We start from the raw sequence: 26525 nt of genomic DNA, 5'->3' as shown, positions 1-26525 counted from the left end.
TTAATTGGCAACAGGTCAACATAATTGGGTATAAAAAGCACATTTTGGAGTTTTTCTGAAGTAATGATAAGCAAAACTTCACCAGTTTGACTAAAAAATGTGCAACACTTTCAGAATGTTTTTCCCTAAAAAGTGGTGAAAACTAAAGATTTTGTCATCTGCAGTACATAATATCATCTAAAGATTCAGAAAATCTGGAGAAATCTCTGTGAACTAGGGACAAGGCCAGAAACTAATATTTAAATGCCTATTATCTTTGGGCCCTCAGGTGGTTTCACATTAACATTATTAGAAGTAAAATGTGACTTTTTTTTGTGGAAAACATAGACACTGTATCCTCTGGACAAAGGAGGGTAGAGACCATGCAGCTTGTCAAAACTGGGCCTCTCTGATGGTATGGGGATGGATTACTGCCTATGGAATTGGCTGCTGGTACATCTGGAAAGGCACCATCAGCAGTGTTGGGAAGGTTATTTTTAAAATGTATTCCACTACAGATTACAGAATACATGCCCCAAAATGTATTTTGTAGCGTATTCCGTTACGTTACTCAATGAGAGTAACGTATTCTGAATACTTTGGATTACTTAATATATTATCATGCTGTTTACAACTACATGAATGTGATTTATTACTATTACTGAAGGTCCGCGGCTCCGAACCATAGTAAAGGGACCTCTGGCTAATACGTCGGGTTCCGTGTTGGGTTCGTAGCCGAAAAATAGCTTTACTTTGTTGTCTGGGTCAAGTTTGCTAGCGAGAGACAGAGAGAGGCGTTGAAAGGCTGCTCCAACGGAACTTATTGTTTCAGAGGAAAACACGAACACGGTGTGCAGTCGAGTCTTAATAGCTTACTTACAACTGGGCTCGTCAGGCACTCTTCTTGGCTGCAGTGGTTATTATTATATTTACATGCTTCCAGCTCCCGTTTCTGCTCGATGGCAACTCGTACTTTTCCACTCTCCTTTTTCTCCCTCCTCACAGACACATAATGGGTATGGCAGTCCATTCTTCCTGCAGCACGGACTACACTGCCCATGAGGCTACATTCTTTAGGGTTAGGGGTTAACCCTAACCCTAACTCTAGCATTCTGCCTATTAGCTTAGCACAACAACAACAACAAAAAGGCGCTCTCTCACCCAGGAAACACACAGTCGCAGAGAGAGCGGGCGTCACCCTGTAACCATGGCAACCGTAACGCTGCCGTCTGGAACAACAGAACATAGCTGTCAAACAAATCCCAAACAATCCTGACCAGCGACAATATGAAACAGGAAAATACCGCCGTGTAATCCATTTATTTCAACATAGTAACTGTATTCTAAATACCACCTTTTTAAACGGTAACTGTAACGGAATACAGTTACTCATATTTTGTATTTTAAATACGTAACGGCGGTACATGTATTCCGTTACTCCCGAACACTGACCATCAGTGCTGACAGGTATTACAGGTTTTAAGGCAACACGTGCTCCTGTCCAGATGGATTTTTCAGGAAAGGTCTTGCATATTCCACTAACACACTGCTAAACCGCATACTATATCTATTACAGCAGTATGGCTTCCTAGATGAAAAGTCCAGGTCCTGAAGTGGCCTGCATGCAGTCCAGACTTTTCAACAACTGAAAACACTGGCTGCATCATGAAATAAAAAATACCACAAAGAAGACCCAAGAGTCCAGCAGCTGGTCTCCTCAGTTCCCAGACATTTATGGGCTGCTGAAAATAACAAGGAATGTTATTTCAACCTTTTTTCAGACATCAAATTCTGCGATCAACTTGATGGGACAGGGGGTCTTGATTAGACCAGGAGTTTTTGTAGTTTAATATCTACAAATCATAATCTGACAGCATCAAGCCTATTTTTCCTGTAATTATAGCTTTTGCTATTCAAAACAGTAATCAAACTGCTGGTGTGGTTCTGTGTTTTATGGGATATCCAGTCCTCTTTTCAAACATCAGCTACAGACCTTGTAAATAAAAATTGAATCCATCTTGTGTTAGCAGAACCAAACTCAAAAGCGTCTCCGCTGCAGAGGGCTGATGGGAAAAGGTCAGGAATATAGCCGTGTGAACCCGTTTTTTAACGCACAGTTCTTATTTCAAACACTGATAAGCATAGTCACAAATAAACTGCATCTATTTCCATTGTGAGCTTTTCCCCCCTTCCACTTCCTTATAGCTGCACTGAGACAGAGTGCTCGCAGCCTGCCGAGCACGTAATGGAACTCGTAAACAGTGTTATCACTGAATCCTGAACCATGGAACGGCCTTCCATCTGCTCATCACTGGAAGGGAAAAATATGTGGATGGGATATATGGACAGAAATTCCTACACATTTTGCTTTTTCGCTATTTGAAAAGGACGTCTCTTCCCTTTCAAACGTGATGGTGTGAGGGGCTCAGTAGAATAAGGATTAAACATAACTCGTGCTCATACTCAGTACCAACCACAACAACAACAATAGGAATAGGAAATAGGATAGAAGGGATAGGATAGAGTAGGGAAGCTGGTAATCTGTGCTTAAAGAATATGTGCTGATTAAGACACTGATCAACTGATTCGTTAGTCTTATGCCAGTACAGTTAAAAACTAAAACGGTGTTTTGACCGCAGTTTCACTCACCTCCTGAGCTCTCCCATCCCTTTAGCACCTCCTCCCCTGTTACCTCCCTTCATTTTTCTGTCAACTGCTGTGCTGCTCACAGCTTTGATCAGACTTCTGGTTGCTGTGGTGACCCAACAGTTTGGTAATTTCAGCTCCTTGATTGCAGACCGCTGTAATTTGTTTAAGTGGTGCGCTCTGAGGTGGAAATGTCCTTTTCACCTTTTTTTTCCCTTTCCCGCTCAGACTCTTTTCTCTCTACCTCCCTCTCTGAGGTATTTTTTCCCCCACATTTCATAACTAATGTGTTGCTGTTACCTTAAGAAACACCTTTTCACAAAAATTCGAGCGGGGGGGACATCACAAAGTGTAAGGTGACTCAGAATGGAAGAAGCATTAAAGTGCAGGTACAGGTAATGAGAAACATTAAGAAAAAAAAGATGACAGAGAAAGAAAAGTTCAGAGATGTCAGTAAGCCTTCTGTCAGGAGGAGTTTGCCCAACTGTGATGCGGCATGCAGGCCAGGAGGGAGGGCTGAGAAAGTGGCCCCCATGTCTAAATCCCACTGATCGATCCCTCTGCCTCACAGGAGATGGGAATCAATAGTCAGAGAAATCCACCGAGTTATGCTGCAGAACTTGATTTTCCCATTTGAACACATGGCTAACGCCCATGAAATGTTATTTTAAAGGGTAAACCTGCTGCCTGTTGGCTCTTCTGGTCAGAGCACGATAGTAAAAAACGAAGTCACAATGGACTGATAAGCACTTGAGATACAGCTTTCTGTATTCAAGTATTCTCACTTTTTTTGAGATGTTGACATTTAGTCTTAAAGACTAAATTAATAGATCATATACTGATAGATAACTATTCTACAGCAACCCTGGAGACTTTAAAAAAAATTAATTTCTTTTGTTATAGAGCTGACAGTGTAGAGATGACTAGAAATTAGAGGAGAGAGAGATAATATTGATCACCTACTGTACATCCAGTTAGAGTTAGGCACTGTGTATTTGCCTGCCAGTCCAACAAGTGGTAATTGCTGATATATTAACATAAGTGTGATGGGTGCTTTTCTTTTTCTACTGCACTTAATATTGATCATATATTCATCCATTCCCTTCAATACTAGTTACAGTTCAGTGTCAAATCCCTATTCCTCTATAACAATTTTTACATCTGCTAAATCCTAAAGTGATAGAAAAATATCAGAAACTTTATTTACTAATGTAAGTTTCAGTTTTTCTACAATGTTACATTTAAGGTTGTCATAATACTAGAATTTCAAACTCAATATCAGTAGCCAGGAAAATACTCAATACCATTTCTGATACCACAGAGGGAAAATAATAGCCACATTAGGAGGTATAGTTTTTGTAAACAAAGATTAGAACAATAGTGGTCCATGCACATGTAATCAGCTGCAGCTCTATTTATTTCCTGTAATTCTGTAATTAAGGTAAGTTGCTGTTGTTTCATTCTTGCTACTGGTAGACCTTTCTCAGCTTAAGTCTAGAAGCTTAATATATTTTACAGGTAAACAATTGCATAATCCTGTTAAATTAACATGTCTATTACCACTGCAGTTGGGCAGAACTGATAACATCTGCTACTTAACTCCCACATTAACGTTATTGCTTTATTATTAGTCATAGTGTCATGGGGGTTTGGCAAAAAGAAGCCAAATGCAGGACTCACAGACAAAGCAAGGTAATGAAACTAACCTTTATTTGGTTTAAAGCTGATAAGCAATACCTTTATGATCATTTAACAGGTGGCTAACGTGAGTAGCTGCCAATAATTAAACAGCTAACGTTAACATTAACGTGTGCCCTGGCCAAGTCAGTATTGATGACAATTGTTTGATACTTGACTGTTGTTGAAACAGGAGCTTTACTGATATCATGAAATTCTTCATAAAGACCGGGCTGTCATTCTTTAAGGTGCTTCACTGAGTTTGCTGTGCTGCTGTCTATGTGTTCAGCTGCTAGTGAGAGGAGGGGCTATCTGAAGTTGTATGTTAGCTGGAGGAGGCCAAGACCGCACTGTTGCAAATGAGTATCTAATCAGATGGTAATTTAATATCAATTAGCCTCCAAGTATGAGTATAGTTACATTTAAGATTAGTATCTCTAGGTTTTGTCCAAAATTCTGAACACAAGAAGCACTCTTGCCTTGATCTCTGGTGATACCCATTTATTAACTGCAAAGGTACAGCGCCATATTGTCTCATTTTGCCTCCATTAGATAGCATGTTTGCAAGAAACCTGCTAATTTTCTCTCTGCATTTGAGGCCACCACGGCTTTCCAGGAAAGTGATGCCTCTCATCAGCTAGGTTGTCATTTTGTGAGTGGTGAGAGCTTGGTTATGCTGCAGCTGAGGAAAGATTCCTGCTCGGGTTTTAGCACTCGCTTGATGAATTCTGTCCCTGCTGTCCTTGGTTCCTATCTGCAGATATCTTAAAGCAGGGTTCCCTTTGTCATTTCAATGTTCAAATCATTGTGAGGGACAGCAAGGCATATGATGGAAATGATTATGGGGTCGAAAATAACAGGTTTCCTTTGGCTGGCGCTGATTGTTGATTGGGCACTCTCAGTCAGGCTGTAAAGAGGGGGTGGTGACTTTTAGGGACTCTACGGACTAGCGGTGGTAAAATGGCTGAAAAACATCAGCGAAATGAAAAGCAGCATTCAGCCCTCCGAGAAAAATGCAACCTGGAAACATTTTGCTAAGATAAGTGTAGAACCAGTGTCATACCAAGCTGCAGTGTGATTGGCGGGGCGGTCCACACAGAGCGCTGGAGTGTATGTGATTGGTCACTTCAGCTATGGAAGCCGCACAATGTTAGACGCACGTAATTGCATTTGCTTTATCAAATCCCTTGGGAATCCAATGATAGCGTTAGTATTGTCACGCCCTGTTTATCTTATTTGTCTTTATTTGGTGTTACAGCACCTCTTTCCTTCTTTTCCTGTGATGATCAGATTGCAGGCTTGTTTGGAGGTGTGGGCAAGCGTGTGCCACATTGGATAGGCTTTTTATCTGGCACTGTGTCCATGCAGGGTGGTGATGCTATCAGCGTTAAAACCTGCTACTCAATGGAGCCCTGTCAGCCAACAATGGAGTGCAGCATTACCCAGAGTGCAGCAGGACAAAGCCTTCTTTCCTTATCACAGGATTGGAATATTCACAGACTGATTTAACTGCTTTTACCGAGGGGAAGTGTCAGGCTCTGAAAGAAAAAGACAGCACAGCAGAGATGTAAACGAAAGAGGAAAAGAGAGGGAGGAAGGATATAAGAGGAGAAAAAAGTAGGCATCTTTGACCTGCAGGGTGTTTACAAAGAGAGACTTAAAGAAGGGAATTTGCAGATTCATGGGCCAAATTGGGGGCACATGTAACTTTATTCAAATAAACGATTTTCTTTTAATTTTAAAATAATCAAGACTCTTCTCTTTCTTCACTCGTTTCTTCTTCTATCTCGCGGATTTTTGCCCATCGTTGCCAGTCTTTGAAGTCAGCGTGCAGTTCGGAGGAGGCATGGGGTTGTGCGTGAAGAGGAGCAAGACATTGATGAGTTGTCCATGGAGAATGTCATTCACTTTGCTGAATTTGCACTGTGTATTGGAGCTTTAATCTGGGGGCACATTTGTTTATTGGCATACAAATGAACATCTGCATGGAGCTATGCTTGGACGCCATGGTCTCTGCAGCTCCCTAATCGCTTAAAAGCCTCGAGATACAGAGCATGCCAATGAGAGAGCAAGAGAGAGAGAGAGGGAGGCAGCCGCGCCCAAGGCCTCAATCATACACCCCTTTATCTGAGTTTCACTTCAGCTCAATAGCTCTCTCCTTCTCTTGTTTTCTTATTCTTCCGGGCCAGTGGTTTAATTTCCAGTTTGCCTGTTGACTCTTCTCATTGACTTTGCATTATAAAGAGCCATTTTTCTAACCTTCACTGGTTAAAAAAAGCAGCCTTTTTTTCAGGACCTGACACATCAAACAGCAGTCTGTCTTAAAGAGGTGAAGTTAAAAGGCATTAGCAATACTTTGCCTTGAACCCACAGAAAAATACATAAATGAAAACATTTTGAAAATTCCTTAAAAAAAAATAATGTACGTATATATATATTCAAAAGGTGCAAACAAATTATGAATTATGAATTATTAATATACATATATATATATATATGTGTGTGTGTGTGTGTATAATTTGTTTGCACCTATTGAATTTCAGCTTATTTTTAGACTTTAGATGTAGTTTGCTTCTGTTAATGAGAGTTAGGGTTTTCTGTGCATGTGTGTGTTTGGAAGAATGTGTGTCTGCCTGTCTGTATGCATTGTGACTGGAGAGTTGGCACACATACAGAGACAGAACAGGAACTACTCAAGCTGATGACCACTCGTTATGTTACTGTAAGTACAATGAAAGCTTCAAGCCACAGCACTAATAGCTCCCACGCTGATAACTCTACAGCCGCACCCCACAGCAAGCGCACTAGGACTGGCAATGCCCCGCATCAACCACCCCTCCCCCAGAAATGCAGTCGGCTATAGGTGGAAGTCCTGCACTGTAAAATGTTCCATCCATTTTAATTACAAACGTCCACATACTGTGCTTTTTATAAGCATACAGTGAGAAGAAAAAAAACACACTGCCAGCAGCGAGAACAGCTCCTCTAAAGAACAAAGTTTCATATTTTATTCACAGGCAACCTCTGCAGTTCAAGATCAAAGTGGTAAAAGGCCCCTCAGATTTCTGACAAATTTTTTACATGTCTATGATTAATTTGCCTCTGTTTAAGAGACATATTTCATGAGTTCACCTTTTCAGTACAAACCTGAGAGCCATATATACTAAAGAAAACGAGCTGAACAAATTAGTTTCTGATGGCGTATTACGATTTAATTTGGATGTCTCTCCTTTTAGTATGAATGCCCTTGTGTACGTATTTCCTCTGTCTCCATAAGAAATTGGCTGTCAGTCATTTCTTGCTTAACATACATAAATTGTATTCTGTGTGTGTGGTGTGTGCGCACAGGAGTTAACTTGTGCCAAACACGAAGGGTAGCGTCTCTTACTGCAAAGAATCACCTTCTAATATTGTCCAGTTTTTATCAAGTTCAAACGTCTGGAGAATGAAGTCAGGACAAAGTCTGAACATGTGACATTTCACATATGTGACATTTTAGATGAGATGTGCAGCCTGGGTAGAGCGTGCAGGAGGCAGGAGACATGATGCTCGCACACTTGCTGTGAATTCTCCAGACAATTACCTGCTATATTCTCATATAGGTGCAATCAGACTCTGTAATAGCGAGCGTCCAATCTGACTTAGTCAGAGATTTGCATTCTCACATATCACCCAGCCGGATAATGGACTGCAGTTCATGTGCTAAAATGGTATCTAGATAAAGATAGGAGTGGAAATCAGAGCTAAGGAGATATGAAGGGGGTGAAAATGTAAAGCATCTTAACTGGTTTCCAGCAAAACTTCACAGATTAGTTCTCTGGAGTCGGATCACATTGTATCAGCTTTCCTTTTTTATTCTACTTCAATTTCACACTAACTGAGCTGTGTGCGCATGTGTGCATGTGTTTGTGTGGTAGTGTGTACCTTATGGGCTGATGTGCGTGGGTTAATGAAGAGCAGTAAATGAAAAACTTTATTGTGTTTGATATAATGTCAGCTTCCATTAGGGAAACTGGTGCTTGGAATGATTGCTAGACTATCGGGGCCAAGAGAGAGGTTCACTGTGTGTGCGTGTCTGTGTGTGTGTGTTACTCCATGCTTGTGTGCACACCCCAGGGCACAGCAGAAGCACAAAGTGTGTTCTGTAATTATAAATTCATTAGCAGGTGTCCAGAGGAGATATGAATATGACTGTAATCTGTCCCCACCCATGATGGAGCGCTTGTCTCACATTCAAATGTCAACCTGTCGCAGCCAGCATGCTGAGAAAGCTCACAGATTCAAATTCAGAAGATTGAGCCTCAGCGACCGTGCTCAGTCATAACATGTACCCCTACATTTAGCATCCTTTTATAGGTGCCAGCCATTTTTCAGTCAGAATTGTTATGGTGTGCTTTAGAAGACGAATTATCTGCCAAGCTCTTCTTCACATATCATGAAATTTTGGGCTCTGACCTTCACCTGAAAGTGGATATTGAAGTTTAAATGTGTAACTACAAGCAATAGCCGAATTTGAAATAGCATGCATCACCTGTGAGAAGAAAGCACAATGAAGAAGAACAACCTTTCACAGAGACATTTAAAAAAAAACAAAGCAAAGATAGGCAGGCATGTATCTGGTCAGACATTAAAACAAGCAGACATAGGAGCCCTGGCGAGGAGACAAAGTCACATTGTGATCTAGAGCACAGGGGCGGTTTCTATAGCAACAGTAGGCATCTAACCTACGCGCTGCTGCTTTTGGTGAAATCAGAAATTGGCGAGAGGAGGCCGGTATTGAGGAAAGAGAGATTGGAAAAGATGAAGATAAGACGGGGAAGGGAGGGGGAAAAGGGGAGATGGGGCAAAGGGAGAAAAGAGGAAGCAGATCAAGATAACGGTGAGCGGAGGAGGGCGTTAGGAGATGAGCAGGGGAAGATTGATGTAGGGGAATGGCTGGAGATCATCAGCTGACCTCGGTGTTTGTCTCCTGTTTGGAATTTGTTGGTCCACTCAGCATGATAGATTTAATTTACTGATAGCACTGTGTCAGTGGGAATTTCTCCTGCTTTGTGTGTTTCTGTTTGTGGCTATGTACATGCAAGCTATAGTTTGCATGTACACACCCAGTTTCTGTAGACATAAGATCATACATTTTTTCGTGCATGTGTAAGCCAACCGTGTGCAGAGGGCAAGGAGATCAGTGAGGGATAATTGCTGGCTTGGTGTTGTATGAGATGTGTGTTTAACCCAGACCCTGAGCCCGTGGAGGCCTGTGACCAGCCACAGCAGATGGCCATGTTACCCTGGTGAATGCTCAGAGGGTCATGGTGGCCTCGGACTCGTCTTCTGTGCGTGCTTGTGAGTGGTTGGATGTGTGGTGGAATATGCAGGCTCTCATAGTCAGGAGTTTGACTCCCATTTTTAGTGGTGTTTTTGATCATGAAGCCGATTCCTGATGGATAAATGTCTGTCCCCATTGGCTGCTGCCTCTACCACAAGAGGTCGAGCCTCGGCGCTGTCCAGGATGACTCACAGCTCTGGGAACTTGGCCATGGGAGCTCAGACAGAACCTTCTTATGACTTTTAACTCCTTTACTTAGATCGTGTTTGCCAAAGTTGCCAAAGGCTCTTTGTCATGCAGCTTGGCTCGAGCTGAACTAAACAGTGAGTTTGGGCTTTTAAGCATTAGCAGTTACTGCAACAATGTAAAAGAAAAAGGGTGTGCTTGATTAATAAGAATACAAAACAATGCTGCTGCAAAACAGGAATGCAGCAAAACAATCAGGATTATGATGTTTACCAGCAGCTGGATCATAACAGATGTGATACGAATATCATCAAAAAGACAGAAAATTAACTGTTAATTTTTTTTAAATGAGCCTCAGAAAAGCTACACTACTCTGTGGCAAAGACTATAGACACTTTTCTCCTTAAACACAATACTTCATCTGGAGTTTGATGACATTGGCAGAGGCTGCTGTTCAAAATAGCCCAGAGGCATTTAACCAGGTTGAGGTCTAGTGACTGTATCATTTTTATGAGTGTTAAATTAGTGACCTCTTGTGTCCTATATGGAAGTATGTGCAACTGTTATGTAGTCACATATTTAGCTTTTACATTTGACTTACTGTCTGACTCCATATTATGCAATTTTCAATAAAGAGCAGTAATAAGGACTACATAGCAAAACAGCAATTCAATTGGTAATCGGGAAGTAGGGAACTACAGTTTGAGTAAAGATGCTGGACGGTGTCCCTTGGGTGTGAGGAACCAAGCTTTTATTTACAGGAAGCAGTTCTGAATAATGACTTGTAATGCCGCAGCAGTGAGAGTAAACTCTTTAGAAGCATGGGACCAGTCTAAGCAGGACTGGGCTCCGGATCAATCCAGCTGGCAGACACAACAACCCTGTTGCTTTGCCATAGTCCCTCTCTCGCTCTCACTTCATTTCTCTTCTCTCTCTGCAGAGGCATGGGCTATTTTTAGCCCTGGCAGCTCTTTCCCCACTGCACCCAACCACAACCACCCATCGCTCTTTCTCTCTCTCTCTCTCTCTCTCTCTCTCTCTCTCCCTCTCTCGCTTCACAATTCATCCCTTCATATCAGCCCGGCCTGAGCCTCCATCCTAACCTCCAACTTAACCCAGTGTACTCCCTGAAAGATCTGCTCTGATCCTCCACTCAGCTCCTTTCCTTCCTTTGCTCACTCCTGATGTCTGAAAGAGCTGGGCGCCACAGGGAGTGCTGGTAAGTTGAGGAGATGTGTCGGGAAGGAAATCCTGTTCTTCCTCTCTCTTGTCCTCTCTAATTTCCCAAACAAGCTGAGCCCAGACTCACCCACCCCATGTTTGGTGTCAGCTTGAGTTTTGATCTTTTTTCCTTTTTTTTTGGTTTTGTTTTGTTTTGCTTTTTTCTTTCTTTGATGGATTGTTTGGTACTGAGCTGATGACTGACTAGCTGATTATCGCTGCAGGCGTGCCAAGACCTCGGCTGTTGTGTGTAGAAAGGCTTTTACATTGAAAGAGAATGACAGGATGATGAGCGCTGGCTGACAGAGAGGGCCTGTCCATATAGATACATGCGAGTGTATGGGTGTGTGTTTTTGTCTTGAGATCAATAAATGCAGAGAGCACTTGAGAGATGCGAATAATTATGTACCAAACAGTAAGAGTAAGAAAGAGCCTAATAGTAACTGAGTAAATTAATCAGGCTGAGTACTTGTTGTTTAAGACTTTGTACACCTGTATAGAAAACTATTTCTCTGTCAGCTATCCTCCTTCATCAGACCATGACCGCAGCTCTTACAGTGTGGGCGAGGCGGTCACTGGGCTGCCCTTGAGAGTGCTTCCTCAGCCAGCCTTCTCATGATAATGAGGCAGGCCACACGGACGCTGGGCGATACACGCAGCCCCTGCCCGCCCTCAGACCTGCCTTTGTGGGAGATAAGCATGCCATTTCACTGAAAAAGCGCGGCGGGGAAGCTAACATCCTGGGAATAGTGCCAGGTAAAGGCTGAAAACTGAATCTGGGGCTTCAGCAGGTGACCACAAACTTTACTTGTTAATTAAGTAATGCAAATAAATTTTCATTCTTTTCCTTTTTCTGTTTCTTCCCTCCCACGAGAGCTGTTTGCCTAGACTGAAAACACAACCAGCAGAGGTTGATAAGACTCCCAGAGAGACTAATGTTTTGAGTTTATTTTTGCTCGCACACGAACCACTTTACTCCATGTTACATCTGAGCTCATGCCACAGCGCCACACAAGGTGACAACAGTTTCCACAGCACCAGAAACTGTTCCTATAGCGTCTCAAACAAAGCGCAAACATGTGCCACGTACATTTGCATCTTATTAACAAAAGCATCGTCCAGATGCAGCACATCCTACAGCTATCTTCTCACCTTCTCATGACATTCCACATCACACTACTCCTCTGTGTTCTGTGATGCTGATTATATTCTCATGCTGAACAGTGTGATTGAATATAACCATGACTCTCTTTACCTTACCACCGCAGGTCCGGGCTGATATAGGCACTGCTATATCTTCTCTCATCATCTTTCTTTTTACTTTTCTTTTCTGTACAGGAGAATGCCATTTCATACTACGATTCCAAAGCGGATTCAGACTATGTGAGTACAGTACGGACTGCTATCCCCTCCCACACACACGTCTGCCTGCCTTAAACCCCAAATCCCACCCACTCAACTTCCTACCCCTGCCACCGTGTCCTGCAACCCTACCCCATCCTTTCCCTTCTCGGTGTTGATGCACCCCTCCCCGCCTTCCCCTTCCTCCGGTCATAGGCCCCTGGGCTGTCTGTGTGCGTTAGTGAGGTGACACTGCTATATGGTGAGCTGGTGTGACAGAGCAGGGCTAGGCTGACATGCATGTGACAGTGATTTTAGATGTCCTCCCCCCGGTCTAATTTCCAGAGTTTTCTCCTTCCTCTGGACCACGATGGTTGTCAGACCTCTGTGCCCATCGAGACACCTCAGACCTAAACACAGGTCACATCGCAGTTTCATACAGTGGGAACAATTTCTATCACTCGTTCCATTCACACTGAAGAATATGAGTGGCATTCAAAGAAGCAGAAAAGCCCAGCAAATCATTGGTCTCACCAGGCCGCCACTCTGGTTGCAGCCTGCAGTTCCTCCTCAGGATGGGGTGCACTTGGAGCCCGTGCCCGCTGATTGATTAAGTTTCAAGGAGGAGTGCAAGAATCCTCTTTAGATCACCAAAGCACAAAAAAAGGATGGGAAGAGAGTGAGAAAGGGAGGCAGAGGAGCAATAAATCATGATGTGATTTTCTCTTTGTGCACGCCACTCCCTTGATTAATGACACAGCGCTTTAGGGCCTGTCAGCGCATCTAATTGGAGAACATCGGTCATCATTAACATGGCACGCTGAGGCCAAACCAGCGACACACCTCTGACCCCCACATCACCAAGTCCACAACCACCACCACCCCCAAAAAAGACAGGATAAGTCAGGCAGAGGTCGTTCCTCTCTAAAACCCCAACAGTAGTCCACCAGTACTCCCTTGTCTGAATCTTGATTCCTCCCTCGATGACTTTTTCTTTCAGTTAAGCTCCACTTCTTGAGTAAAAACCTTTTAATGATAGAGCAATGGGATGTTTGAAGACTGTTTTCAAGAATGGTAAGTAACTGGCAGGCTCTTTTCTCTCTTCTACACTGTACCCTGTTAACTTCTCCTGTTGTCAGTGTGCGCTTGATATAAATGTGGAATGTGATGATTCATTTTAAGTTAAAAACCGGTCATGTCCCAAAGCATGTCTGATGTTCATTCTAATGTGGAAGCTGAAGAATGTTTTATTTGCCTCTTTTAGATATGTTCAGCTATTGAGCTTTTTAAATAGCGAGTTTGTTTGGATGTGAAATAACACTGTGACTTTTGGGTCCTGTGTGGCCGTGAGTTAAAACACTTGTATCTTTGCAAAAACAAACAAAAGCAGCTCCCTCTCACCTCCTAAAAGATTATAAGATACGCTTCGGCAGAGAGCAGACAAAGCATCCCGGGTGAAAATGCAAATATTATTTGGACTGCGTGATCCCGCTTTCAGCACAATACTTATATCTGCCTGGCTGAAAAATATTGTCAATCATGTCTCACTAGGTTGTAATTTACTTGGAGGACAAGCATCAGACACATAAAATATATTATTACAAGTGTGATTAGTGTAATGGTGACTCAAAATTGAAATGGTTTTTCACAGTTTTTCAGATGTGACGTGCAAATGCAAAAAGCACTACTTGTTAAGTATGTTAAACATCTGTTTAGTGCTCACATTGTTGCTTTCTGTGAAGCAGCCATTGTTTAAAAGGATTATCATAGTCTTAGGTTATCGTAGTCTCCCCCCCTCCTCACCTAAGCACTCTCTCGTGCAAGCACATACACAGGGTCACAAGCGACATGTCGCAGGTTAGCCCTGGTTGGCTGAAGGTGAGATAGAAAGAAGCTTTAAAATGTCATCTCTGGCCTCTTCAGTCTTTAATTAAACCTTGAGAACGGGTAGATAAAATTAACAAATTGGGTAATGAATGGGGCAAAACAGGTGGTGGATGGTTGAAGAAAATGAACCAATCAGTCTTTCCTGTGTGGATTTATTCAGCTCCTAATTAGACACTGCCTTGGTTAATTATGATTGGGCTCTTCTGAAGAAAGGGGAGGAAAAAAAAAGAGGCTCCATGCCCGACATTGACAGAATTAGTGTCACACTGAGTGATAAACAAACTCACAGTTAGTGCCGCTGAAAAGCCAACATCCCTAACCCAATCAGGTTCACTGTTGTTTGATAGTCAAAGCTCAAACCATTTCAGATTCACAGCGGAAACAATATGTTAAACTGACATGAATCCAGCAGACATCTATTTGCTATGAAACCCCTGTGTAACCAGTAGTATTATAGTGTGATCATGCTTTTACAGTAACTAATTCTTCTGTGTTTTCCTTCTTAGAAAATTGCCTCCCTCTTTAGCTTAGCCTCAGTTTCTTTTTCTTATGAAGTAGGAACATAAAAAGCCCCATTAAACCAGGACAAGAGGACAAAATTATGTGTATTATGTATTTATTGTTGTTGCCTGATAGTGTAAGAATTGTTTTTGTAACTTTTAATGAACTGGGAGTGTTTAAAGAGAGAGACTTTGAAAAATCCTGGCACATGCCAATGTGGCTGACATAGGCGGTTGCCTATGTCAGGGTTACAGTAACAACATTATCAACAAAAACAGGTTTTTAATTACAGTAATGAACATAGTGCACCCCCTGAACTGTCAGTCACAGGTTGACAATATGAAGGAATAAACGGTGCCTGCTATCAAAACTGATACATGTAATCAATGCACAACAACATGCGCTCTATTCATGCTGCCAACTCAGTGATTTTTTTTTTTTCAGGGAAAAAATACAAAACAACTCTGAACATCAGGGTTTTTCCACATTTCAGCTGCAGCACTGGTTAATTAGTGTTACAAAGAGCATAAAAAAACACACACAAGCTTGTCTATAAAGGAATTAATCCTGGTTGTGGTTTTTGCTTACTGCTGTTTGTAGGTGTCTTTCTTTTGACAGTATTAAAAACCTGCAGCTTCACAGGGTTACCTCAAGCAGCAGGATCCATATAAGCACTGTGAAAATGAGAGAATTGTTTACATTTACAATATGAATTATTCCAAAAGTAGACAGAATAGAGTCGGGCAGGACTCGAAGCCTTTACAGACAGGCTTCGTTCAATCATAGTTCTTTTGAACTATTATTGAACATTTTATTACCAGTGGAGGTTTACTAAATTCACAATATTTTTCACATGATTTATTTTAAGTCTTTCCTCTTAAATTCAAACTCAAAATTTGTGGTAGACTTTATTGTACATTTGTTGTGTGCATAGATCTTCAATATAACTAAACAGAGGATGTAAACTCTCTAATATTAAAGAACCTATGGCTGCAGGTGGCCTTGTAACAATGAAAAAAACTTTTCATTGTGCCATGGGTTTAAGCTGAATTAGTAATTTAGTTAGTGGAACTAATACTTATTTTTAATTGATTTTCTAAAACACTAAACAGCCAGTTAGATAAATTAGATTTAACCAGACACTTTTTTGAGAGGTCATTAGTTTTAATGTTTAACTATTTTAATAACACAAATAAAGTAGTGGTCTATGGGTTAAATATCATATGTGCAAGCATACTGTATATTTCCCAATGTATATTTTTCCTGTGCTATAATATATTATTTATAGTAATGAAAACTTTCCCCTGAGCTGGGGAATAATACTCATAATACTCATTGTCTCTTCTGCTGTCTTTCAATGGGGCTTCAGCAACGCTATCGCTCGGCTCATTCCGACAACAGTTTGTAATTGCATTTTAATAGTCAATTAAAGTGTGCCCATCAATCAAATTTCGCTCTGGACGTGGGGTTTTGATTTAATTTCTTCAAAAAACAAACTTTTTTTTTTCATGTCAGATCCAATTAACCCGTGCTGCTTTATCAAAGCGATGCGATGTGAAATGCTGCTCTTTGGCTATCCAAATGCACGGAGAATGATCTGAGATATGAGTTTTTTGTTTTGCAAGCATTAAGTGAATGAAATCAAATGAAGGATCACTAATAAAAAAGGAATTAGAGAAGCATGATGCCTGAGTTTGCTGAGGGTTACTTCTGTATCACAGGTTGGTGCATGAGTACACATAAATTCAATATTTCTTTTTTCTTTGTAGCGAGGAGTCAACCACGTTGACTTGTCAGCTTTACCTGTTTTTTAGGAGTGCATCTAACAGGGCTTTAGAGGGCACACACAGTAATATCAGATCAAGATGAGCTAATAAACAGAGTCAGGCGGCAGGCTTATATCTTGCTGCCATTATTTTTTTCATTTTTTTCACAACCTTAAATCTCTTCATCCCGTGTGAACAGGCACAGATTGTACTACACTGATAACTTATCAAGATAAAAAGCTCAAATGTCAGTTTAGCTCTGTTTTTTTAATATTCAGGCTCTCTTTGATATCTAGAGTTCCTAATGTAATATGTGTCAAGCTTTCTCATCTTTACTCTCAGTGCTGAACACGCTATAAAGTAGAAAAATTAGATGCTAATTATTTATTTCTTTAAATGTTAAATGTTCATCGGTGAGAGAAGCAAAACAGCGCTGCTCTCGTTCGTCCTGGCGGTAAACTAAACAGTGATTAAGTGTTGCTAGGTGCTAGTTATTGTTGGGGTTAATTTGTGCGACACCTCATGTGTCTGAGATTGTCATCAGGAGTACTAATGAGTGCCTCCGTTTGGTGTCCGCGCTAATACCTGCTATTGTTCTCCTACGAGAACAGAACCATCTAAACCAGGAAGCAGACAATAGGTCCTGTAAAACCACAATATGTGAGGTGACAAAATACGGTTCTACATTAGCGTGTTTCTCCATTTTTTTCCTGTCTGTTCTTATTTGTGTTCTCACTTAGATTTGTGTGTGTGTGTGGGGGGGCGTGTGTTTGTGTGTGTGTGTGTGCATGTGTGTCTGCAGACTGAGGACGGGGAAGAGGAGAATCCACTGGAGACTTCATCGTCTTTGGAGCTGGAGTTTGTGGATGATCCCAATTTTAAAAACAAGGTCAACTACTCTTCGAGTGCAGTCCAGATTCCTACAGACATATACAAAGGCTGTAAGTTACAACCTCTTTTTTGCTGCCATTGTTTACATTGTTGGTATGTGTATGAATGGCCTGTGTAAGATGGTAGTGAAACGGTGAAAAGGAAGGCAAATTTGTAACACTGAATGCACCTTCGGATTTGCACAGCTGCCAGCACCTTTCACATATATGCTGGATGCACCAAAAGGCCTGTTTTTCGTAGGTAGCAGTGGGTCACGGATAGATGACAGTCTGTTTTAACTTGACCTCTTCTTTTTCTCAGTATGTTAACACAATCCCTCCCTCCTCCACTTTTAACACACTAACATGATTTTTGATGACAGACACTCCCTCACACCAGATCTGCACTATTATTTTTTTTTCCTTTTGTCATGAGTGGGCACAGTTCCCCCTGCTCATGGACCTTGCCCTTCCTGCTTTGTAGACATAACACTCTCCTTACTATGTCGCTGCCAAATGGACAAAAGCGAGCACGCGTACCTTCCGGGACCCTGATTTCACTTGGCATGCTCCCTCTGTTATCCACCTCTAACCTTTTGGATATTCTATGCCTGTCTCTTTAAAGACTCAAAAACCACAGCATGTGCAGACAGACAGCCATTTTCACAGTGGCAGCTCCCCCCCCCCCCCTTTTCTGTTATTGTCTAGCTCTTCACTGTCTTTGTTGAACAGGCAGTATATGGCACCTGTCTGTAACAATGCCCTCCAGCTGTGTCTCCAGACAAATCTTGTCAGAATTAGACACTCTTGGTTCAGGAGGAGATGTCAAAGGCCACAGCTAACTCACAATAGAGCAATCAGGCCTGCACATTGTTCCCGGAGCCATTTTGTTGCAGCTCTGGTTCCCCTGACTGAAGATATGAGTCAGAGAATAAAGCCCTCTTGATTGAGGCTGGTGGAGACTACAGGAGTAGAGTGGTACTGTGCACAGAGTTAGTTTTTGCTCCGCTGTTCTGTGGAAAATGTTTACTATTAATGTTGTTTAGTTAGCTCCCATAGTGCGGTCTGCTGTGCAGAGATTACCAACTGCAGACTTTGTGCCAACTCCATTATGAACATGTGTGCTGTGTTTTAGCTGTGGATAAATAAGCAGTTGAAAAACATGTTGTTAAACAAATGTGCATTAATTCTTTAAAAATGTCCTGGAATCAGTCTTTAGATACTGAAGGTAGAGCTTCCTTTAGCTAATGTTAAAAAGTAAATTCAATCTGCTTGATCTATAAAACCCTTGCAGCTCTTAGAGCAGGAGTGTCCATCTAATATTACGTTGTGGGCCACACCTTGTAAAGCCAAGTGTATCATACATCATGAGGTTTTTTGGTTTTTGAGACATTTTTCCCCCAAAAAAGCCAAAAGAAATTACACAAGCAATAAATTGCAAAATTGCCATATCATATTTTTATTGATCCAAGTTAAAACTCATATATTTGAATTACCATTATTATTTTAATTTCATCAGACAAGAATTTTTCATGGTTCAATCTTGAAAGTGTTAAATGGACCGGACAGGGCAGTGAAACTCTCCTTTCTTACAGTGTAAAGACATTTAAATAAACATTTAATCTCTCAAATATCTTCATATAAAAAGTGCAATTTTGTATGTCTCAGTTTTTCTACACGACAAATGTGTAAAATTGCTGAAAAAGTTCTGGTAGCTCATTGCCCAGACTGCATTTATAAAACATAAAGTTTGGTTCATTCACAGAAGATAGTGAAAAACAGAAACCTTTCTGTCATTTAATTGTTTATCTATTGCTTAACTGTATTGCTGTACTGACAAAAGGGAGGGTTTTTATCAACAGTTAAAGCTGTACAACTTACCAAATACCGTTAAAAGTTCAAAATCTATGCCCATTTTCCAAAGCCTTCCAGTGGCCTGGAGTCTTTGCTGGGCTCATTCTGGCCCCCCGCCTTATGTTTGACACCCTGGTTTTGCATATCGCTTCAGATGAAGCTGTGGAAAGTCAGATCGACCAGGTTCTGACAATTAAAAGACACAGCTGTCCTGCTTTATTGATTTTGACACCTTTGTCTTAAATAAGAAAACTAAAACAGAAAAAAGTGCTAATTTATGTTAATTAGTACATTGTTTGACCCTTCTGTGCTGCTGACAAACTGATGTACTTAATCACAATAAGAAAGTTAAAAATAAATAGTAGTTTATGTGGAAAGAAATGGGCAATTTTACCCTGTTGCCAGGTGATTGCTAGGTATGTATAAATCAAAGCTGAGTTAGTGTTAGTGCTGTGAAATTAAAATGATAAGATGTTTTCATAAAGTCTTGTAGCTGCATAAAGGCTAAAAACGCATCATTGCCAGGCAATTTATGGCGTATAAAAATATAATATATATGTATATATGCTGAGTACAGATGAAGTCCTGACAAAAAGTTTTTACTTTTTGAAACGAGGATCAATCTTAAGGTAAAGTCTGTCAAACGTGAGCACAGTTCAACACTGTATGCGTGTTGGTGTAGTTTCCTTTTAGTGTGTGTGTAAAATATCCATATGTATATGTATGAGTAGATAACTACTGAGCTGGTGGAATATTTTAACTAACACCTAAAGGAATTTTTCATCAAGTTTTTATGATGGTTCTATAGAGACGGTCAGAGTGGATTGTTATCTATATGTCATGCTCTGCTCTGGTCCTGCCAGTGGGAGCCTGCAGGGTGCCTTGGATGTCTGAGGAAACTAATGTGGGCGGTTTGTTGTCCTCTGGGTCTGAAGCGGTCTACATCTACTGTATAGGATTATCAGAAGAGAAGCATTGTATGTGGGTAGAGTCAGTACTTATTTCTCAGGGGAGACCAGAGGAAAAAGAAAACAGTAAGAAGAACAGTGTACAGTCCAAAGAACAGCATAATGTTCAGCAGTTGATCGAAGATAGTGTGCTATTTATTAGCATGCATGCTCTGTGTAGTTGAAGTAGCTTGCTTTGATTTGCACACATTGTTAATGCACTGAATAATTTGACTATTTTACAGAAAATGGCAGTTTGTATTCTCTATTGCATCCAAATGGGTGTCCTTAGAGATGGACTTTGAGAGAGGTGTAGATAGAAGAACAGATAGAAGGAAAAGAGGTGAGAGGAGAAGAAACACTTTAATAATAGAAACCATTTAGTGAGGGAAAAAAAGAATTTTCTTTCCTTTTTTTTATTGTGATCCTTTCAGCAAGTAAATGAGGCGAGGTATGCGTCTTGGTTTGATTTGTCTGCTAGGCCCCATGTCCGTTTATTGAGATTGAGAGTGTTCCCTGAGCGCAGTAATGAACCATTTTATGATTCATTATCCCGCTGCTGATTCCTGCTGCCAAGTCTGCAAACTTTCTAATTAGCTTAGGTCAAACATTCATACAGTTTTCTTCTAATTATCATTGCCTATTACAAAATGGACATCACAACACAACCACGGAGGAATAAACTGAGGTGGCTGGTGTTGTCCATGGAGGAAGAGGTTGCAGAAGTAGTGGGGCGCTGCAGGGAAGAAGGGCTCTGGGAACATAATCTCACATAACAAATAAGCACAAATATTGATTAAAAAAGAAGTCTAAAAACAGTGAGAGGATATATGCAGGGGTTAAAGAGGCCCATAATGATCCAGAACGGCTTTTGACACCTTCACATAACAAGCAATTAAATCTGGTAGGCAGGTTCCTGCATATTACTGGTGAATGAATGAATTTTGCGTGTGCTGCAGCCCAACGTTGCTTTCATAGATACCTGCTCAGTAATAAGAAAATAATGAAATGATTGCATTTTTTTCCTCATCTCTGTGATGTGTTCATGGTGCAGATGTAAAGTTGCGGTCGCTGTACTTAAGCGTCTAGCTAGCTATTGAAAAGGCGCAAACATAAACAGAGTAAATTTTTCTAAGTGGCAGCTAATTTCAAAATGCAACTATTCACACAGCTCAACTAACATCAGCAAACACGCAAACTGTTTCTGTGCTGTCGGTCACAAAGATGTGTCGGCGAGCTTTGTTCTGTGTAGGGGTTAGAAAATCAGCAACAGAGCTCGTGACACATCTGCTTATATGTTGAAGGCACTTGGCTAAATATACAAAGAGCAGTAAATAAAAGTTGATCACAGACTCACAAAAACAAGTTTTTATGTGACTTATTCCTTACTAATTCTTTTCCCATGCTGCATTGCTTTCCCGCCCCCTTCTCTCTCTCTACATATATATATACTATTTATAAATAGATAGATAGACATCTGTGTTCAGTGTTGCATGCTGAAATTTGAAATTATAGAATGTTATAAATGAGACTTTTTTTTTAATTGTGTGTAAATGTGTGTGTATTGTACACATAATTTGGGAATACATTAGTGCTAGCTGGAGAATAAGCAGCCACTGTTCCCAGCAGGGAATAAAGGAAACCACCACTGAATGTGGGAAGGCCTTTCATGAAATTTGAAGTTTAAATCCGCCGCATGCTGCTTCTTTTCCAGCAGCCTAACGTCATCTTGTCAGTTTGCTATTGTAGTCAGGCACAGTCACAAACTTGGTTATTAGAAATGAATGGCTACAACTGGCTGATTGTGTGTGCAGATGAAAGAGCAGAGCTTAAATGTTCTGCATGGTACGATTAACCCTCCCACCCCATCCTCCACACACACACACACACGGACACACCATAGCCATTGTTACCACCCCTTTCTGTACTTGGTTGTCTGTCTTCCACCCACTGCTTCATTCAAAATTGCCAATTTTGCTTTGCACTCAACCGATATTTTTTCAAAGTACGCCATACTTTTTAAGGCGAATTTTCTACCATTTATGCAGCCACTGGCTGCATTGCAACCTTCTGGGTGTACCCAACCTGAGATAACAAATTGCTTTTATCAGCTACAAAGGCGAGAACAAAAACCTGGTTATAATGAAGGTTTCTTCCTGTTAAAAGGGAGTTCTTTCTCCCCAGTGTCAACGAGTGCTTGCTCATAGGGGATTATCAGATTTTCCCTATAAGATAAACATGTCAGGTGTGTTGTACGATGGTTTTTCTCATCTGTTAACTGTGTCAGTATAACAGAGAAATAACCATACCTGCTTTTATTCCATCAAATTTTTTATCTTTTCTCAAAAGAAGCAGATTTCCCTAATATTTGTTATTTGTAGTTATGTATTTACTTGTTTTTATTCTGCAAATTCTGCTTGGATCAGCTGGCTGCTATATTTGTGGCATTTCAAAACATGTTGCCAACAGAAATTGCTGAGTGCCCTCTGGTGGACAATCTATGCAATGTCAATACTGATAACGGGGTTGAAGGGTGTTTTTTTTCCCCCATTTCTCCTTTATTTAATTTAACTTTGCTTTATGTTAGGATGACACTTTTAATTTATCAGCCTTTATAAATGCTTTTACGAAAAGATCAGTAAATGGCTAACATCGGCAATAAAATCAGCCCACTGATTAATCGATCCACTTCTACTTGAGATCTGAGCACGCTGTTGTTAGCGTCAAAAATAAGCGAAAGACCCACCTGTGCAAGCTTGATTTTGTTTAGTTTGGTCTCTTTTAGTAGTTGTATCTACACATTTTTATCTATTTTATAGTATGCTGTGAGGCACGGTATGATTTTTCTTCTTGAAACAAGTTATATAAATACATTTGACTTACATTACCTCACAGTCTAAAGCACCTTTAAATGACTGCAGTTTTTAACTTGTACTGTATAACTAAAATTGAAATGAACTGAATATTAATTTTGCACAATAATACATTTCTGTATTTCTCAGCCTCTGAAGTAAAGTGCCTTTCTTAGACATCAACAGGAATTATCCTTTGGAGAATATTCAGGAATAATATAAACTATAAACAATGTGCAATTGAGAGCATTTACTTAGGTATAAAATTTAACAGGAGGAATTATAAAACTCCTATTTTTTTGCCTAAACTAGCTTCTTGTGCTCCTCACTGTTTAAAAGTTACAATACACTAGTCTGTGGTTAGATCCGCTCTGAAAAGTGGTGATCCTGTTCACCTCTGTAAACGACAAATTTCACAGAATGTGTATAATTTGCAAACTGTAATGTGCATCAAATACAGCAGTGAGCATCAATGCAAAAGAAATATTTGTATCTGTCAGTCAAACTGCTGCTGATGTTGAAAATGAACATGGAGAGTCGGTTTGGTGTATATAAAAGGGTCATATCTGAGTTCTGGTAGACAGGTTCAATTTTCTTCATACAGGAAGAGGAAATAATTACGACCCCTGTTTAATTTTGTCTTTGCGTCAGATAAGTTTAAATAAAATGCTACATTTGTCATCTTAAAGCAAAAAACTATCACGCTTGAGATTCGCCTCAGTTAAATGTAAAATGTCATCACTGTCAGTGAGAAGTTATGTGTGTGTGTTTGTGCACATACAGTACATGCGCTCTTTATTTGTTTCTCACGCCCCAGGTTCCTTCCAGTAGAGGAAGCTTCGCTGTCAACTTGCTCACACCACGCTGGAGATCAACTCAGCCCCTCTCAACATCAAACCAGATTTAAATGTGTGGAAAAGAGCAAAAGTGATTTGTGGAAAAAAAGGGAGAAAGTGGGGAAAAAAGAGGAAGGGATTTAAAGTTAAAGCAAAAAAAGAAGAAAGGCGTATAAACACTGCGGGCTCTATTTTGTTCCCAAATTTACAGGCTCCGTCTCTCGCTCTCTCTCCGCCGACCCCCCCCTCCCCGATCTCTGCCACTCACCCATCCAAACCCTATAGTGTGTGCCCATTGAAGGGGCACTATCATTTACCTGCACACTAATTAGAACAGTCAGCACAGCAAACTCCACTTCACTCACCACCAGGCTCACAAATTACATTTCATGTGTTTGTTATTTACTGCTCTTCTTTAATTAGAAAAAGTATTTGGAGGAGCATTCTTGAGGTACGGTGAAATTTTCTCCTCTCCCCCCTGTCTTATTCTCCATACTGAATAGTTGTCCCCCCTCAGAGAAATTCTCTTTTGTTTCACTCTCTATAGGCACTTTCAGACCAAATAAAAAATTATTCATAATTAAAGTAACTGCTAGAGATAATACCTCTTTTTATCATGTCTGCATTGCATGGGCCGGGGACTATTGTGGTTCTTGAAACTGTTTTTAGGTTCTTTTTTTAAGGTCCTAACATAAAATAGGTACATTTCCAGCATAAGAGTAAATTTAAGCGATGCAGGTGTACTGTGATTGGTCCATTGGGGTATATTTACTGCTCAAAATTCATAAATGCAGCAGCAAGAATAACTGTTTTAAAAAGTGTTAACCATATTAAATGATTGCACACAGCACCTCTTAATGGTAGCCTTAAGATAAGAGCAAAAAAAGTAGCGAAATTAGCTGACAGTGAAGTCAGGCTTTATTGAGATACGACAGAGGACTCATCACAGTAAAACAAAAATCTTAGCTGTCAGTTTCCCCGAATTGCTCCTAGGCATCCACTACACATTAAAGCAATGTAGAGAGAAAATGAAGAGGCTGCTTTACCGAAAGATTCAGTCACTGAATCTGGTTACCAAGTTGACTTTGTTTTACTTGAATTTTATAGTACCCCACATCTAGCAACCACTTCACCATACAAGATTTTTTTTTTAGATTGGTGAAAATATTGTATTTACGCTGGTTTTATTTAGCTTTTTGGGTTTCTGTATGATTGTGTCTTTTGTAAAGCAAGCCTTCACCCACTGTGTTCCTTTCTTAGGGTCTGCCTTTGAAAAGAAAATAGTATTTGGAGCTACCATCTTCACTTTTGTTGTTGCAAGTACCTTCAATTTATCGTTTTACTAAGGTTATGCATGGGGATTGGAAAAAAATATTTTAGCTGATGATCTTGCAAGCTCAGTGGTAACGCTCTGTTTGCACCTCCAACTCGATGGCTTTTAATCTGCACAGAACTGTGAACAGAGTGTTGCATCACTGTATCTGGAGATTAGTATGGAGGACGCTGCAGAAACAACAAGAAGCAGTCTGAGAGCACAAGCCTCCACCAAGGAAGCTCACCATCTGGGCAGTATTTACTTTTAAGTTGCCATAACAATCAATGGCAGTAAGAATTATAGTTTTAATAGTTCTACATAGGATTATGATTAAAATTTTGGCCTTCAGATCATTCTATTGACCTTGAAGGAGAGGTCGAAGGTTAAATGTGATATGATATTTTAAATTTTTATGCGGTACTTGTGGGGCGATTGTGTTTCAGGGGGTTTGGAAGTTCATCTTGTAACTGGAAGGTTGCCGGTTCGATCCCCAGCTCTGTCTGTCTTGGTTGTTGTGTCCTTGGGCAACACACTTCACCTACTGCTTACTGGTGTTGGCCAGAGGGGCCGATGGCGCGATATGGCTGCCTCGCTTCTGTCAGTCTGCCCCAGGGCAGCTGTGGCTACAACTGTAGCTTGCCTCCACCAGTGTGTGAATGTGAGAGTGAATGAATAGTGGAATTGTAAAGCGCTTTGAGGATCTCAAAAAGCGCTATATAAATGCAATCCATTATTATTATTATTACTTTCTCTATATTGACTATGCACACCACATTTAAAAGAATCATAGCTTCTAAGTTATAAGGCTTTTCAAGGTTTTGTCAATTTTCAACCAATAAGCTATTAAGTCGACCCTGAAAACCTTGGTGGATATAAACCAAATCTTAACAGATTGTTAACAAGACGCCACTCTACATGATAAAAAGAAGGGACAGGAAGAAAGCAGGAGAGAGGAAGTAAGAAAAAGGGGGCATGTGGAGTAGCAATTTGGGTTGACAAGACGAAAAGCAGGAGTGGATGCATCTGAGATTACCTTGAACTGTGCAGGAAGCTTTTTGTTTCTCACTTAATGTACATTTAGTATGATTTTTTATTACGTGCTCACTGTGAAGTCTTGAAATTATCCAGCAATATTGTTTCTCAGCATACACATTGCTATTGAATTTTGTAATTGAAACGCTTCAAAAATGTGAGCACGACAAATAACATTTTATTCATCTGAATTGTTTTGGTATGAAAACAAAAGAGCTCACAGGTGGATATCTGAAAGTCTAGAGAAAAAACAAACATACTATTCCAACGATTTTCATGGTTCGAACCCATTC

The 26525-nt window shown here is 40.6% G+C and overlaps 1 protein-coding gene across 2 annotated transcripts in view; it reads left to right on the top strand.

The window, feature by feature from the left end:
• The window catches only part of cacna2d2a (calcium channel, voltage-dependent, alpha 2/delta subunit 2a), a 171639-nt gene that overhangs the window by 92272 nt on the left and 52842 nt on the right, over nucleotides 1–26525 (top strand). For both annotated transcript variants that reach the window (XM_063473890.1, XM_063473889.1), the window contains exons 5-6: nucleotides 12371–12415; nucleotides 17330–17468. In XM_063473890.1, coding sequence (XP_063329960.1) covers nucleotides 12371–12415; nucleotides 17330–17468 — 184 coding nt within the window. The remainder of the gene's footprint in view (nucleotides 1–12370; nucleotides 12416–17329; nucleotides 17469–26525) is intronic.

The sequence above is a fragment of the Pelmatolapia mariae genome, linkage group LG5, assembly GCF_036321145.2.
Source record: "Pelmatolapia mariae isolate MD_Pm_ZW linkage group LG5, Pm_UMD_F_2, whole genome shotgun sequence".
NCBI classification, from domain to species: Eukaryota; Metazoa; Chordata; class Actinopteri; order Cichliformes; family Cichlidae; genus Pelmatolapia; species Pelmatolapia mariae.
Note: the sequence above shows the minus strand (reverse complement) of the source record. Positions and strands in the feature narration are given on the sequence as shown.